We start from the raw sequence: 16,478 nt of genomic DNA, 5'->3' as shown, positions 1-16,478 counted from the left end.
TAAAGGATGAAACTGAAAAGGGGAAACTGTTGCCTGCCCGAATACCAGTTTCAGTTCACTCTGTGAATTTCCCCTACCGACTTCAGGAAATGTTTGCTGGCAAGTGTTTGGGTGCCGGGTGCGCAACCTGAAGGTGTGGTGGCATGGGCTTGACTGGAGCTGGAGAGCTGGTAACCGAGGTTCTCCCATGGTGGAGTTGGCTGCAGACCTCTGGCTGGGACCTGCTGCTTTCGCTGCCTCGTGTGTTGTCGGGTGGGGGTGAGCTAGTGACACCTTTTGGAACCAGAACCCAGCCCCCTCTTGCCGCCTTCTCCAAGACTGTCAAACTCCCCTGCAAGAGTGGTGGCATCTCAAGTTGAAAACACAGCCACAACTGGAGCTTTTGAGTCCTGTCCAGTGACTGGAGGAGGAAGGGTCACCGGCTGCTTGGTGGATTTACAAATCTGGAGTGCATTTGGCAGCCGGTGCCCCTCCCTGCTTTCCTTATGAGCCCTTGAGTAACGAGTGACAGGGCTTCGGTACTGTGTCAGGTCCCTGGTGGTACCACCAGCCTCGCCTGCTGCCTGGAACACAGGGTCCTTGTGTCGAAAAATACCTTCACGTAGGATCTAGACTGTGAAACTTCGCTCCTAACTGGTATTTGCAAGAACGCATCTACTTCCCAAAGACTGGAGCTCTTCAAGAGCCTGAAGCAAAACGTAGATATTCCAAGCGCTTTGGGGTTCTTTCAGTTAAAACGATTTAAAACGGACTGCAGTGCCTTTTCACGCCTGCTGCTGTGCTGTTTGCGTCATTGCACGCGCGCTGTGGGCAGCACGTTCTCTCACTCTTATCTTCCCTGGTTTGGACTTCAGCATTTCACCAATAAAAGGTAACAATAAGACTTTCCTTGATCCCCGTGTGTCCCCGCTGTTAAGTTGTGCTTGGGAATCAGACCTGGCTTTTTGATAAAATCCCCTGACACTTCTCTAGTTGTCCTCGTACCGAGGTGATGTTTTTACGCCAGGCAGCAGGGGAGTGAATCTTAGCAGCGCTTTCTCAAAGTTGTGGTCAAAGCCTGGGTTTTAATCTTGGCCAAAGGGTTGGGGGGGGTGGCACAGCCTTTATAAGGATACAGCCATGCTTCCTAGAAGTTGTTTCATCTTACTGGCATCATCACCTTCCTCTGGCCAGGACCACACGTGATGTTCAAGGTACATTTGTACAGCAGTAAATCTTTTCTGTTTCTTAGTTTAAGTGATTAAAAAAAAAAAAGCTATTTGCTATTTCCTTGTCAACTGTTTTCAAGTGTTGAGCAACTCCTTGCAGAGCATTATCCGCAGACACTTGAATTTTTAAGTCAGGCATGCTGACTTGGAGCGTGACATTGTTTACCGTTGTCTCTTCCCCCGCTGTATGCCTTGCTGCATTGGCACTGAGTTTCTTCTGCTCCCTCGCAGTCCAGCTGCAGTCCGTCAAAGCCAGCTGAAGAGATGCTGGTTACCCAGCACAAGGTACCGTAAGTGTAGGCACCACTTTTCCAGACCGCTTACAAATACATCGAATAGTCCAGTACAAGCACGAATGAATGGAATTCCACTGTTGCCTTCCTCCTGTTGTGGAAACGTAGGAATTTATGCCTTTAAAAGCTTGTGTCTTCAGCCAGTTGCTTTTCTGTGAGAGAACTTCCCCTGTTACTCCCCGAGAACTTAATTTGCTTAAGACCTTCTAAAGGAAATCCTGTCCAAAGCCTCGTGGATACCCAAACACATGGTCAGTTAGATTATATCTGCAGTCCTGAGGGTTTGGGTGGGGTTTTTGTTTGTTTGTTTTTAAGAAATACAAGGTTTATGAGGCTTGATGCCTTTAGCAAAACCTCTGTTGGAACAGCTGCCTTACCAAATAATATCTCCTACATGAGGGGTTGCTTCTGTCAAGTGGTTTGTTATGAGGGTGAGTTGTTCTGATTTCTGATTCCTTGACATCCCTTTCCAAAACTATTAAAATACAAATGGTTTCCTCTGAGCGGGTGAAAGCAGTTCTGGTTGGGTGTGTAAGTTGGGCAGCGATGCCGGCTTACTTTGTGCTTTTCTTTAGGCCCTTTCTCCGCTCGCTGCAGTGGTGAGGCAGACGTGGGCTGGGAGGAACAAGATGTCTGGGCATCACGGTTGTCTCTGTGTGCTTTAAAGTGTGGGGAGCAAAGGCAGGACTGTGGTTCCCACTTCTTCTGGAGGAAGACTTGAAAATGTTTCAGTGGCTGGAAGGTCTCCTTTTTCCTGTAGGATTTAAGAAGGTTTTTTTCCTCTTTGAGCTCTAAGGGCAAGAATTGAGAATTGCAATAGCAACAAATGACACCCAAAAGCACAGCAGGGTTAGTGAAGCTTAGTTTCATATGGGTTTTTGGTTTTATCCTCTAGCCCTGTCCTTGACTGTGCTCTCCAGACACCCTTGCTCTATGCAATGGGAGTGGAGGTGGGTAGCGTAGCTAGCGGCGATACTGGGGGCCAGCCAGCTGGCTGCGGCTCTCGGAAGGATTAAATACCTTTCCTTGGTCTGCTAGCCAGGGGATTTCACCCAACTGCCGCACCTCGGCAGGTTAGACTTAACTGACCCACCCATTAGAAGTGCTAAAGGGCTGACCTCAGAGAAACCCCCCAGCTCAGGGGTCAATCTGCCCTGGCTTTTTCCTTCAGCCGCCTTCCTCCTCGACCTCCAGACAGAAACCCGCGGTTGTCAGAGCAGCCTCCGCCAGCGTATCGGGTGAGAGCAAAGGCAACGTTTGTTAGGGTGTAGTGTTTCAGACTTGCCAGACAATGTTTAAATGACAAGCTATCGCTAGCAAATTGGAGCCAGAAGAACTTAATCACCAGCCCCTTTGAGCTCTTATGTATGTTGAATGGCAAGATAAAGAGTGCTCGTGGGGCCCGGGAGGGGTTGGGGAAAGCGCTCTGAAGTAGTGCCTGTGCGGAGAGGACAACAGAAAAATTCAGTGCCCGCCTGCTTTCTGGAAAGCCTGGGAGCAAACGGCGTTGCTGCTGGCCATTTAGCAAGCAAAATGCCATCTGGGTGGGAAGAGAGAGGGTTTTTTTTTCCCAGTACATCTGTGACTGACCCACCGACGTCGGGAAACTGTCGATAAACGTGTGTTTTGCTTGTGCTGAAGCTTGGCTTGGTCCAGACCGTTGGCAGTGTGCGGGTGCGGAGCAGGGTATGTCCCAGGCTGGCGTGCCAGGGCAGCACCGCTCTGACGTGGTTCACCGGGTGCTGGCGGCCGGGGCGCCCCACCACGGACAGACTGGGGGTGACGTGGTTAATGCTGGGTTTGCCGGATCTTTGGGGTTGGGGTGACGGGGATCCGGAGGTCTGAGCGCACAGCTTGAACCTGCCTGACTTGTAGTGCTTACAAGAGCAAACAGCGTTAGCAACGAGCTGCTCTCCATCTTAAAGCCCTGGCGCAGTCAGCTTCAGCTGTCTGCCGTACAAGTCTGTGTAGCACAGCAAACGGGCAGATTTTAGTCCTGGGGAATATATCCTGCCAGATAAAACATCCTGAGCGCTGTCTGAGCGGCTCCGCTCGCAGCTTCGGGGTGCAGCCTCCCTTCTGGGCGCATCCCTGGACGTAGGCAGCTTCCCCTGTCCTTGCCTGCCTGCCTGCAAGCGTGAGCCTCTCCCCGTGCCGCTCAAATCCTGCCCCTTCCAGCAAGGTGCAAGGGCTGGCTCATGTGACGGCCGCCCGTGACGACACGCCGGGCGTGCAGGGAGGGCCCAGCGCTGCTGCGGGCTCGTCTTCGGCCGAGTCCGGAGGAAGAGGATGCAGCAAGTGCCGCTGTAAGACGAAAGAGCGCCCGCCGTCCCTCGACCCGCGCGGCCATGGGACGGACGGGCTGCCGAAGGCGCTCCCGCGGGAGGAGGAGCGGTTGAGCGAGGGTGAGGAGACTCCTTCCACGGAGGAAGAGGGGACGTGAGCCGAGGGGGATTGTGGCTGTCTGTGGGCGCGCCTTGCGGAGGCTGCGGGGCAGCAAACTGCTGGCGGCAGCTCCAGAGCTGCTCCGCCGGGATGGAGGGGTGGCTGGGCCGGGCGAGCAGCCGGGGTGGTCTGTTGGATTTCTGCTGTGTAATGGTTGGTTGTTTACTGCCGCTCTCCCTTTTGTCTGCAAACCCCTTTCTTTTTCCAGGTTTGCTAGAGCCAGGGAAGCGGTGCGGAGGCAGACCTCTCCCAGGTGCCGTTGCTGTCATCTTGCTGTGCTGGCAGGACAATTAATAAAGCCCTGTGGGTTTGCTGTTCTGCAAATGACAGATGCCTGTAACTTTAACAAGCACTGCCTTTTTTTTTTTTCCCTTAAGCCAGGCAGAGTCTTTAAAGTGGAGAATTAACCAGTCTCGGGGAGAAGAGGTGATCAAAACGCTAACAAATCTGTGTTTAAAAAATGAACTGTACTTCCCTAACAGGGTCGCATTTAACTTGCAGTCTCTAGGCATTAAATACTGATTTAGAGACATTAGGAACCGGGGAGACCTGAACGATCATCTTGACAAGGCATTACTGAGCTCATTTTCTTCCTTTATTCCTAGCTGGTTGTCCTAGGATCCTTGATTTGCAACAAGCCATGGCAGGAAATATAATCTTGATAAATATTTAGCTTGGCAGCCATTTTATAGCTGGGTATTACTCCTGGAAAAAAATATAAGGACATTTTCTCATTATTTTCTGTCAAATGGACAGCTTCTCCGGCAAAGGGCTGGAGACCTTGGGGTTCTGCTTTCGTAACATAAACCCCTGGGGCTGTAGGGACGGCAGGCTGGGCTGAGCAGGGCCGGTGTCTGGAGGGCAGGATCAGTCTCCAAACTGCACCTGGCTGGTCCCGAGCGTGCAAGTCGAGCCAGACCGGCCCTCCTGCGCCTGGCCTCACCGCGAGATCCCCGTGTAGCTGCCGGCTGTGGTATGGATGGGGCCGTGCGAGGTGGTACCATGGGACTTTCGGCGCTGTATAGCGGGGTAGATCTGAGGATGCGATGACTTGCAGCCCCTCCTGCCTGGCGGGCAGTGCTCTGTGCTGACTTTGTGCCCCCGGGGTCTTGTTCGTGTGGCTCTGCGGCAGCTCCGAGCTGGGAGAGTGCTCCCAGGACAGCTAAAAGTTGCTGGTCTGGGCAGTTATTCCAGAAGAGTGAGCAAGGAATGACCCTGATCTCATCTTCTTACGGAAAATGCTTCTCAAAGTAGTCTCAGTTAACTAGGTTGAGCACTGCTTTATTAGCACTGGTTTGTTTGGTTTTGGTTTTTTTTAGGACAACTATCTTTTTACCTTTAGGAAAGATTGCGGTAGGTCTGCCAAAATAAGACTGAACAGACAGTGAAAGCCTGCTGTCTTGCAGCGTGGAGGCAGGAGTTGTTGCACTTTTCTAGAAGAGCTGGTCCTTCCTGTAGAAAGAAAAGCAAACCCTTGTGGCTGGGCTGCTTGGCTTTGAGAGGTGAGCATGCAGGAGGTAGTCCTTCATCTTCTGTTTCTCAGGGTAGGCTCAGTGTCGTCTTCTGCATCGGTGGGCATGGTAGAAACCCGCCGCCCACACGAGCAAAGCGTCAAAGACCCCCCGCCAGAGCCACCTCATTACTTGTATCTGAAGCCGCCGTAAAAGTGATGCGGCCGTGGTGGTTCCCTTGTCTGGGGGCAGAGCTAAAACGAATGCCTGGGTAGATGCTGGCTTTCCATAACACCTTACCGACAGTGGGTAACCACCCTTCCTTCCCCAAATCTATATTTCAGCTTTCCCAGAAAAGCAGCTCTTGCCTAAGCGAGCATCATGGTTTAACCCCAGCTGGTGACTGAGCCCTATGCAGCTGCTCGCTCACTCACCCCCCGGTGGGATGGGGGAGAGAATTGGAAGAGTAAAAGCGAGAAAACTCATGGGTTGAGATAAGAACAGTTTAATAATTGAAATACAATAAAATAGTAATACTAATCATAGTAGCATATGCAAGGCAAGTGGTGCACGGTGCAGTTGTTGACCACCCGCTGACCGATGCCCAGCCAGGCCCTGGGCAGCAGCCCCTGGCCAGTTTTCCCCCAGTTTGTGCTGGGCATGATGCCATGTAGTATGGAATATCCCTTGGGCCAGTTGGGGTCAGCTGTCCCGGCTCTGCCCCCTCCCAGCTTCTTGTGCATCGCCAGCCTTCTCAGTCGGCAGAGCATGAGAAGCTGGAAGGTCCTTGCCTTAGTGTAAGCACTGCTCAGCAGCAACTAAAGCATCAGTGTGTTATCAGCGTTATTCTCATCCTAAATCCAAAACACAGCACTAGACCAGCTACTAGGAAGAAAATTAACTATTTCAGCTGGAATCTACAACCTAAATATGCTAAATGAAATATTAAAACATTCTTTTGTATGGGACTTTTAATACTCCTCTTCCCCACTACCTTCCAGTTCTGACTGGGTTTTGGATTTGTACTTTTTATTCCCCCCCCTTCTGGGTGACTGTAAATGCTTAGTGTCTTACAGAACCATGATTAGATTTACTCTCCTGCCCAGGTCTGAAAACCCAGCCTCCCTACTTGTGTCTCCACATGTATGCCTTTGGAAGCTTTTTGTAGCAGCCTATTGCCAGAGGAAGAGCGTGCACGGTGTATGTTCTGCCAGTACGGGTTACGAGGAGCATGAAGTCACGCTTGCTCTGCGGAGCAAACAGGGTATAAGTGGCCTTGGTGTGCTGTGGATTGCCAAGTGAATGATATGTGGTGATTTAAGGCTGGGGCTCCCAGCGCTGGTGAGAAATGGGCTACTGAGGACTTCAGTCTCCTCCTGCCTTCTAGATTTTCTGTACTCCACTTCTCTTTGGTTTGCTGCTGGCTGGCAACCCCTTACTGAGACTGCTCAGCGTGCACGTTAGCTGGCTGCCAGCACCTTACTCTTCCCCTTTTCTGACCAGCAATATATGTTGTACAAGGCTGTTTTAAAAGGTTTTCAGAGCTGTGGTGTCAGGGAGTTCATCTGTGCAGCTCCCTGCTGCTTTACAGCTTGTTGCACAGCTCCTTTCCCTGTCCCCTCCAAATGCTGAGTGCAACGACTGCGGCTCGCTGCTGTGCTGTCTTCCTGCACGCAGAAGGTAGAGGCCGGCTGCAGGTGCAAAAGGAGGGGTTTATCAGTTGCATCCTCCCCTCCTTCACATGCCTCAGTTGTGTCCTTTCCACCTTCATGTCTTAAACAGAAGGGTAGTGCACAGCAGGTAGCCTGGTAGGTCGCTGCTGCCTTCTTCTAGGGGCATGGAAGTGAAACAGTGGCGGCCAAGGGTGCCAGAGATGCCTGTGCAACTTGGGGGGTATCAGACAGCTCCAGAGTGTGCATTGGTAATCGGCTGGGCTCAGCGTAGGAAGCTCACTGCTCTCTCTCCAGTTTGCTTATGACAGAAAAGGTGTTCTTCTCCCGAGCTTGGTTTGGATCCGGGCTGTGTTAGCGTGGGAAGGATGCTGTGCAGAAGAGCTCGAGTCCTGCGGTCGAGGGGACGGTCAGCCGGCAGCTCTAGGCAGCCCGTCCTGCTTCGTGTGCTTTTGTAACAGGGATTTCCCTTTAGCATGGCTTTAGTTTTTAGAAATTAAAAAAACAAAATCCCCAGGTAACATGACAGCAGATGTAAATCTTAGGAGGTCCCCTGCTGTCAGGGCCATAGAGAGCCTTTGGGAGTGACAGTAGCACGAAAGACATCTTAAGGGAGTTAGAGAAACTGGTATTCAGTGTGTAAAGTAGCGTCACTCATTTTCTGAGGGTGCTTTTGCGCTGTGGATAATAGACTGCAGGGAACCTTTTATCTCCACTGAAATTTAACAGACTGTTTCTTGGAGTAACCCAGGGGATTTTTGCCCTTTCAGCATTTGGTGACTTAGAAAGAAAAATATCTGGAGTAATTACTGAAGGATTCTCTTGGTGTTGACTTGGAGCAGGGGCCTCAGTGCTTGCACGAGCAAAGGGATGAAGCTTAGGCTGAATTGCACAGAAAAACTTGTTCCGTGTCAATCTGTCAAGAAAACCTCTTGATTTCCTTGGATAAGGTTTAAAAGACCTTTGCTTTGTTTTTTCCTCAATGTGTTTCGACACCTTCAAAATACTTGCAAGGGGCTTTAAGAAACCCATTTTTAAAGGAGCAAGTGCTACTTTAATGGGGGTTTTAAGGTTCTTTTCAGGTCAAAGATGCTCAATATTTTGTTCTAGGAGCAAATGAAAGCAGGAATAGATTTGTGGCTGTTTTCCAGGTGGAAGGGATTTAAATGTGTTTCCCAGGGCAGGTAAAATCCGCTGGGGTCGCAGGCCCCTGCCCCAGGTGCCGCAGGGGCAGGCTGTGCTCTGCCTCCTGCCCAGCCGCCCTCTCCCCCAGGTACCAGGGGCAGCCGGGCGCTCCGGCGGGGGCGCAGCACGTAGCAGGCGGAGGGGCTTGGGAGGAGGCAGGGGCCAAACATCAGCTTGGCTGGGAACTGGGGACATGGAGACAACGTTAATCCACCGGATCTGACCCGTTTTCTACACTGGGGTCCAGGACTAGGGGGTTGGACTTAGATGATCTTTAAAGGTCCCTTCCAATGCAAATTGTTCAACGATTCTACGATGAATGCATTTATTTTCTTGGCAGACCTGGGGTGAACGACATGGGAGGCTTTGCTTGGGAGCATGGCTTGTACCATGCGTGTGTTGTCTTCAGAGGGACCTGGGCAACCCTTGTCACGCTGTAGAGGAATAGTTTTCTGTAGGTCCTCGCATTACCCTGCCCCACACCCTTGGTCTGCGCTCCTAGCTGTGAAGAGACTGTCTTGTCGCCAAAGTTTTGGGAACATACATCCATGCTAAGCATCGTTTTCCATGGGCTGGAGCAGGTTAGGCTGAGCTTGAGTGGTTTGGCCAAGTTTGTTTCAGCTGAAGGGAGGCTGTGAGCCCCGATTTGGTATCTTCCCAAGCCCCCATTTGGTACCACTCCCTGCTTTTCAGGCCCTCCTGGTCCCCCACCAGTGACGGGGAGGGGTTGGATGCTTTGCTTCCCGTGTCCCGCCCGCCCTTCCTGCTTTCATCTTCCATCTGGGACTCCCTTCAGCACTCCTGGGGCTCTTAAATATTCACCTTCTCTCCCCTCTGCTTTCCTCAAATGGCAAAATATCATCGTGGCAAGTCCTGGGTTTAAGGAAAACCTGACATCTGGATGCTAGTGTTGATGTACTTTGGTTCCTGGACAGTCATCTCCAGGAATGACCCCCACCTCTACGCGAGCTGCTGGAGCTGGGGAAGGGTGTACCTGTGCTGCCCAGGTCAGCCCTGGGAGGTTTGCTTGGGCTATTTAGCTCAAGGAGCAGCTTGTTAGCTCTTTGCTTCCACTGAAATCTGTGGTTTTCCCCCTAAGTTAGTGTTTTGGTGATGTGCTTGGGTTTTTTGTTGGTTGGGTTGGGTTTTTTGGTTTGGTTTTTTTTTTCTAAAAAGGGGGAAACTAAGAAATGCTCAATTTCCTCTTCCTCCCCCACCAGGGTTTTCCTCATATAATGGAGGAGGGATGAACGGCACAAGCACAATGATGGATTTCCTGGAGGAACCTCTTCCTGGTGTGGGCACCTACGAAGATTTTAACACTATAGATTGGGTGCGAGAGAAATCCAGGGACCGGGACAGGCACAGAGAGGTAACACTTCTTACTACTCCTTGCTGGCACTGAAGGCAGAATAATTAACTTGATGGGGTGAATCTTAGTTCTGATTGCCGGACTAGGGAGGCGCGCACTAGAGACACCTTTGATGGAGGGATTGCCCTTAGCTCGGCAACTGAGAGCCTCTCCACAGGGTCTCTAGTTCGAGCTAAAGGAACACTAAACTGAATGTGTTGCAGTTCATCAGTTGCTACTTCTCACTTGAAGGCTTTTATTTAAAAGGCTTTAGTGGATTTCTGATACACATCTTAAATGCCTTAATGGCACACTTCCTTATGCTGTGTTAAACTCGCTCGAGACAGAAGCAGAGCAAAACCTAGGTGCATGCATTATTTGGAAGAATTACATTGCTATTGCATGGTTTGTAATGGAAGAATCCCAGCACCTGTGGTCCTGTTTATCGATAAACAGGCTATTTTTCTGCTCATGCTGTGAACTTGCAAATGATGCTCTTATATTGGAGGGGTTTTTGTGCTGCATGTTTGAGAAAACAAAGTGCAGTTCTTTCAGAATTCATTCCCAGGACTTCACCGTGCTCTGCAATTAAAGGAATCTGCTTAGAAAGCAAGGGGTGCCTTAAATAAAGTACCGATGTCCCCAGCACGCTCCTGATTCACGAGAAGCCCTTGCTGGCAGAACTCTTGTAGGGTGATGACTGAACTCACGTTGTCCATTTGCTTGCCAAAATATTCTTTTAATTTTTTTTTCCCCTGAGCCTCACAAAACAACTTGTCTCAGTAACAGCGCACAAACGGAAGGCAGTCCCTGCTCCGTGTGTGAGTACGTACAATACGGTGTAAAGGCCACACCTGAGCAGGTACAGACCCAGTTAGGGGGCTCCGTGCCCCGCTACCTCCTGCCCAAAGCTCTGTTCCCGTCTATGGATTAAGAGTAAGACCCAAAAGACTTCTCGCACGTATGCCCCCACGCACAGACGCATACATACAAAATGATGCCCATCAGCGTGGAACAGGGCTGTTTCCTATCTGCAGAGAGATGCTTGTGTAAAACAACCGCTTCTGTCGTTATCAAAAGAAGTTGAAATCGGGTCAAGGCAGAAGTTTTTGCTGGCCAAAGAGGTGTGGGGTTAGTGCAATGATAAGAGATATAAAGGAGGTAGTTTTGGCACCGGCCCCAACCCCTGCCTTGATTCGGTAGCGGTTCTACTCGTGATCAGTGTGGCATCTGAAAGACAAAAATCCGGAGAAGAAAAACAAACGGCGCTCATTCAGGCAGAAAGGATTCTTACTTTATTTATTCCTCATTTAGTGAGTATTAGTTGTTTGCATTAATGTGCCTTTTTATCTGGGAATAATAGTGGTGTGCCGGAATGTTTCCCTTGGGAGAGGCCGCCAGGGCACTGGGGCACACAATAGCTGCTCTGTCACCCTTTTGTCCGCCTGTCGAGAGCAGTGAGACTGACAGGCTTCAGCCGTCCCTGCCCGCCACAGGCAGACAGGGCCAGAGCCTCTGAGGAGCTGACCCTGCTGGGGCATCTTGGACGGGTCTGAGTCCCGCTTCCCAGTGCCGCCAGCACAGCCTGGTTCCCAGCCTGACCATTCCTCTGCGGTGGTATCAAACCTGCGGCCCCCTCGTGCCCGGCTGAGCAGCGCTAGGAGAGTCTCCTCCAGCTAAAGCAATGCCTAGTTTGTGTTTCAGATGTCGAGGCAGTAGCTGGAGGCTGTGAAATGCTGGCAACAGCTTCTCTTTGCTCTCCCAGTTGGTGGGTATCAACGCCCACGAGGCAGCATTGATGAATTGCTGGGGGCAAAGTGCCTGAATGGTTTCTTCAGTGTTCAGATATGCTTGTGGCATCGGGATACTGGTAACTCGCTATTACTAACAAGTAATGGCCTTAAAAGATTAAGGGATGAATTTTGTCTTCATTTTATGCGGAAGACACCTAGGAGGAGAGCGCTACTTGAGTGCTTTCTGTTTTGCTGGGAAAATGGAAGTATCCGTGACGGTTCCTGCACACCTGACGGGAGCTGCCTTTGCCGTACCAGCTGGAAGAGCAGGCACTGCCTGATGGTTTTTCTCTCGCCCCTCAAAGCAGAATGTCACGACAGCTGCTGTTTTGAATGTTAGGGGCTATCTTCCACTAATGACGTCAGCATGTAGTTTTTAGAGCATTTACGCCAAAGTAGGTCAGCGTCTTAACAGATTGTTGTTTCTTTTTGAAAAAAAAACACCCAACTTTTCTAGATCACCAGTAGAAGTAAAGAGTCCACGTGGGCACTGCTGCACAGCGTGAGCGATGCCTTTTCTGGCTGGTTGTTGATGCTTCTCATTGGGCTGTTGGCAGGTAAGAGCAAACCTCAGTTTAAACCTAAGTCCTGGTCCTGCACTGCAGCACCGGTATCGATTCCTCCCACAAAGCCTGGCAGATCGCTGGAGCGGCAGATTTGGCCCTGGAGCGAGGGCCGTGCAAGGGGCTGCGCTCATCGGTGGCTCTGCTGCTGCTTTGCAGTTTATGGAGAATTATTTTTAAATGCTTTGAGGCTGGGTTTGTGTAAATACCCAGACACAAAACTGAGACTGAAAGCTGTCCTGGCCGCTGCTCTGGATCTGCTGCTGGTACAGAGCTCTGAAACAAAAACAGACAAAAACCACACATAAAAAACCCCAAAACAAAAGACTATTCATGAAAGCAGAGCTGATCAAAACGCTGGGCCAGAGGAGGGTGTCATGCTGTACATCGTCTTTGCCGAACGGTCTTCATTGACACTGGATAGGTTAATGCCAAGGACTGCTAGCAAGATTTTCTTAATCTATTTTTTTACTCTCCCCCCTACTATGCTTAAATATAAAAAGTGAGGGGCGTTTCTTGGGAAGTCGGGCTTCTCTCAGAGGTTGACTGGCTGAGGCCTTGTAAATGATTTCAGAAGCAAACTTTGGACCCAGTGCAGCAGAAGAAAATCAGTTGGATACAGATCTTCCCGATAGAAAGCAGCTAAGCATTCATCACGAGGAATGAAGTGAAATCTTGTGTTAATATTTACATAGGAAAGCTGCTAGCCAGTTTTTCATTAACTGGAAGATTTGCTAAATACTAATTGCTACCTCTGGAGCTTGTGCTAGCACTTGCTCTGAGAGATCAGAGGTCTCTGTTCCTGGCCTTGGTGTTATTGTGGCATTTTTATTGACAGCAGAGCTGATTGCAGCGTGTATCTTTGGGGCTTAGAGGAGTTATTCTTAACAGAAAAATAAGAAATTGCACGAAGATTCCTCTTTTAAAATCAGAATTACTTTCTGTACTGGCTCTGCTTGCTTTGTTTCACTTGGCACAGTTGTAACTTTCCCTTCCCTTTTTTTTTTTTTAACACTGGGATTGGAAATTCAAAGTTATTCCTGTCACAGCCTTAGCGTTGTTGGTGTAACTCCTGGATTCCAGCTCTGCAGCAACCCCAGGCAGCGCCCCAGGCCTGGGGCAGAGGGGCTGGGAAGTGCCCGGCGCAGAAGGCCCTGGGGGTGCTGGCTGACAGCCGGCTGGGCATGAGCCAGCAGTGCCCGGGTGGCCAAGGAGGCCACCAGCCCCCGGGCTTGTGTCAGCACTGGTGTGGCCAGCAGGAGCCGGGCAGGGATGGGGCCCCTGTGCTCGGCCCTGGGGAGGCCCCACCTCGAACGCTGGGCTCAGGTTTGGGCCCCTCGGGACAAGAAGGGCCTGGAGGGGCTGGAGCGTGTCCAGAGAAGGGCAGCGGGGCTGGGGCAGGGTCTGGAGCACAAGTGTGCTGGGGGGCGGCTGAGGGGGCTGGGGGGGTTTAGCCTGGAGAAGAGGGGGCTGAGGGGAGCCCTTCTCGCTCTCTGCAGCTGCCTGAGAGGGGCTGGAGTGAGGGGGGGGTCGGTCTCTGCTCCCAAGTCACCAGTGACAGGGTGAGAGGGAACGGCCTCAGGCTGCGTCAGGGGAGGGTTAGGTTGGGTGTGAGGGAAAATGCCTTCCCTGCCAGAGGGGTCAGGCCCTGGCACAGGCTGCCCAGAGAGGTGGGGGAGTCACCGTCCCTGGGGGGGTTCAAAAACCTTGCACACGTGGCCCTTGGGGCCATGGTTTAGGACGCCTGGGTTTGTTGGGTTGGCGGTTGGACTTGAGTATCTTAGAGGTCTTTTCCAACCTTGATGATTCTATGATTCTTGTGCTGAAGACCCATGGCACATTTTGCCTGTGTCCTCCAGAAATGCCATACATCCCTCTCTGCCTCTGCTTGCTGTGCTGTGTTTAATAAGTGCTCTTTTGGTGTAACTGGGAAGAATTAGTTTCTAGTGATGCATTTGAACACATTTTGTAATGGTCAACCTTTGAAATACTATTAGGCATGCTTTGTTTCCTGACCTCCTCTTTTCAATATATATACTCTCTCAAATCTTCCCATTTAACTCTCTATAGAATAAAAGTTAACTCTAGGCAAAAATACCAGTACCACTGTATTTGTTGGTAGGTGAGTCAAAAATTAGTAGGGCAGATGTAACCTTCAGGTATTGGAGTCTGCATAAGGCGATTATTCACTTTTTTTTCTTTAAACTAGGTTCCTTAGCAGGCCTGATAGACATCTCTGCCCACTGGATGACAGATTTGAAGGAAGGAGTGTGTTTAGCAGGCTTCTGGTTTAACCATGAGCACTGCTGCTGGAAATACAACACAACCTTCACGGACAGAGACAAGTGCCCCGAGTGGAAGAGCTGGTCCCAGCTGATCCTTGGCCATGGAGAGGTGACGTGTGCCTACAACTGGTTTTGCTGCCGACTGTCCGGTTCCCCTGGCCTGTACCATCCCCTGCTTAGTGATCTGGGTGTATGTGCCACAAGTGCAAGCTCTAGGTGGCTCGGTGACTTTAAGGTTCACCATTGGGGTCTTCCAAGGGCATAAATAAACTCAAGTTACTTATGTGTTGTCCTCGGAGGGGAAGCAAAGCACTGACATGTTTACAAGTGCAGTGTTTTAGCTGTGTGTCAGAGACTTGTGGCTTGGAGGATGTTTTGCCCATGAACGTTTCAGAGGAATGCTAGATGAGCTCAAGCCTTGTGTTTCTGGCAGCTCTATCCAGCGGAGCAGCCCGCATGACTGGGGCAGCACTTATCCCAGTGCCAAGTACTTGTGTACCCTGTTTGCTATTTATATAAATGGTCTTTGGAGATATGATTGGTTCGTATCCCCCTAACCCAGCAAACGTAACTCGTCCTTCAAACCTCACACCTGCTGTAGGTCTCTTCATTTTTTGGCTGAGGGATTACCTCCTATTTCTGCACGCTTGCTTCAGCACACAGCTTTGATGTGATCTCAGCTGAAATGATCTAATTTGGGTAACGTTCTCTGCATTTCAGGGGGCTTTTGCATATATTCTCAACTACTTGATGTACGTTATCTGGGCCTTGTTATTCTCCCTTCTTGCTGTGTTACTTGTGAAAGGCTTTGCTCCTTATGCCTGCGGCTCAGGGATCCCAGAGGTGAGTGAGGATGACAGTGGGCTGGGTTTTTTTAAGGTGGGGTAGGGATCCGCCATCCAAGGGTTACACGTGCCTGCTATGGAATAATAATTTCTGGCACTTCAGATGGTGGCTTAATACATGGGGCTTTTTTTTTCCTGAAACACGTCTGAAGTACCAAAGTGTCTATGCAATCCCGTTAAAAACTAAAATGTTTATGGCATTTACTGCAGGAGGTACAAACAAAAGTGCACTGCTTGCGTAAGATGGGCTACAAAAGCTGGGCTCAGACTGTTCTTCAGCAGGCCTAGTGGCCCTGAAGGGAGGGCTCAGATGGCTGTTTCAGCCTTTGCACGGAGGGATATTTTTACTGACTCTACGTTACTTTTGATGGCTGGGGGGGACTCTGAAAGCTGTAGAGGAAAGTTCAGGGCAGGGTTGGGAGCGCCTAGTAAAACAGGAGCTCTGACCAGGGCTTGAATGAAAGCCTGTAGAGCTTTGTGTGCTTGACTTCCAGATCAAAACTATCTTAAGTGGTTTCATCATTAGAGGCTACCTGGGCAAGTGGACGCTGATCATCAAAACCATCACCTTAGTGTTGGCGGTGTCCTCTGGGCTGAGCCTGGGCAAAGAGGGGCCCCTGGTGCACGTCGCCTGCTGCTGTGGGAACATCTTGTGTCACCTCTTCACCAAATACAGGAAGAACGAAGCGAAGCGCAGAGAGGTACGGAGAGACACCGATGTCAAACTGCGGGGGTGGCGCGGGCAGACCGTGCGCTGTGCTGTTCTCGGTGTGCCTCAGCGCGGCCCCTAGTTGGAGCCGAAGGCGTCTCGGTTAGGAAGGGACACCACAGCGTCTCCTCAGCGCAGGTCAGCGTCCCGTTTGTTTGCCATGCAGCTCTATAAACTACGTTGGGACTGTCTGGGGGACCTGGACTTGGCCGTAGGAGTAGAATGAAGGGCTCCGCTTTCAGGGACACAGCGATGGGCATGGTGTAAGAACCAAGCTAGCGTCTAACGTGAAGCTCAGGAGTGTTTCCTCACAGCGCTGCATGCTTGTCTCTGGACAAGTCACTGGAGAACAGTTAATGTGAGGTGTGTAGTATCGCATTGGGCAGTTTACATTCTGCAAAACCAAGACCCGACAGAATCCACCCTGCGGGCTGCAGGATTTGGGGTGACCCCACAGCACCTCTAGTTACACTGTGTTACCCTATTCTGAGAAACAGGATGAATGTGAGACAGGCAAATGTGGCAAAAGTCAGCGTGAAATTACTGCTATTCTGTTTTACTGGAGCTTTATCTAAGGTGGAAGCGTAGCACGAGATCAGCTGAAACAGGAAAAAGGGAATTGCTGGTGATGCCACTTCTGCTGGCTTTGGGGTGGGACTGGTGAAATGCTCACACCAGTG

General features: G+C 50.7%; 1 protein-coding gene across 6 annotated transcripts in view; it reads left to right on the top strand.

The window, feature by feature from the left end:
- The window catches only part of LOC104050256 (H(+)/Cl(-) exchange transporter 5), a 43,044-nt gene that overhangs the window by 18,168 nt on the left and 8,398 nt on the right, over positions 1-16,478 (top strand). For 4 of the 6 annotated variants that reach the window (XM_064463491.1, XM_064463493.1, XM_064463492.1 and 1 more), the window contains 5 exons: positions 9,473-9,624; positions 11,854-11,953; positions 14,169-14,353; positions 14,965-15,087; positions 15,584-15,790. In XM_064463491.1, coding sequence (XP_064319561.1) covers positions 9,473-9,624; positions 11,854-11,953; positions 14,169-14,353; positions 14,965-15,087; positions 15,584-15,790 — 767 coding nt within the window. Of the gene's footprint in view, positions 1-3,166; positions 3,188-3,722; positions 3,907-9,472; positions 9,625-11,853; positions 11,954-14,168; positions 14,354-14,964; positions 15,088-15,583; positions 15,791-16,478 lie in introns of those variants that run through there. The other 2 variants (XM_064463496.1, XM_064463494.1) reach the window with 2 other exon arrangements.

The sequence above is a fragment of the Phalacrocorax carbo genome, chromosome 11 (assembly GCF_963921805.1).
Source record: "Phalacrocorax carbo chromosome 11, bPhaCar2.1, whole genome shotgun sequence".
In the NCBI taxonomy this organism is placed as follows: Eukaryota; Metazoa; Chordata; class Aves; order Suliformes; family Phalacrocoracidae; genus Phalacrocorax; species Phalacrocorax carbo.
This window is presented reverse-complemented; position numbering and strand designations above follow the sequence as displayed.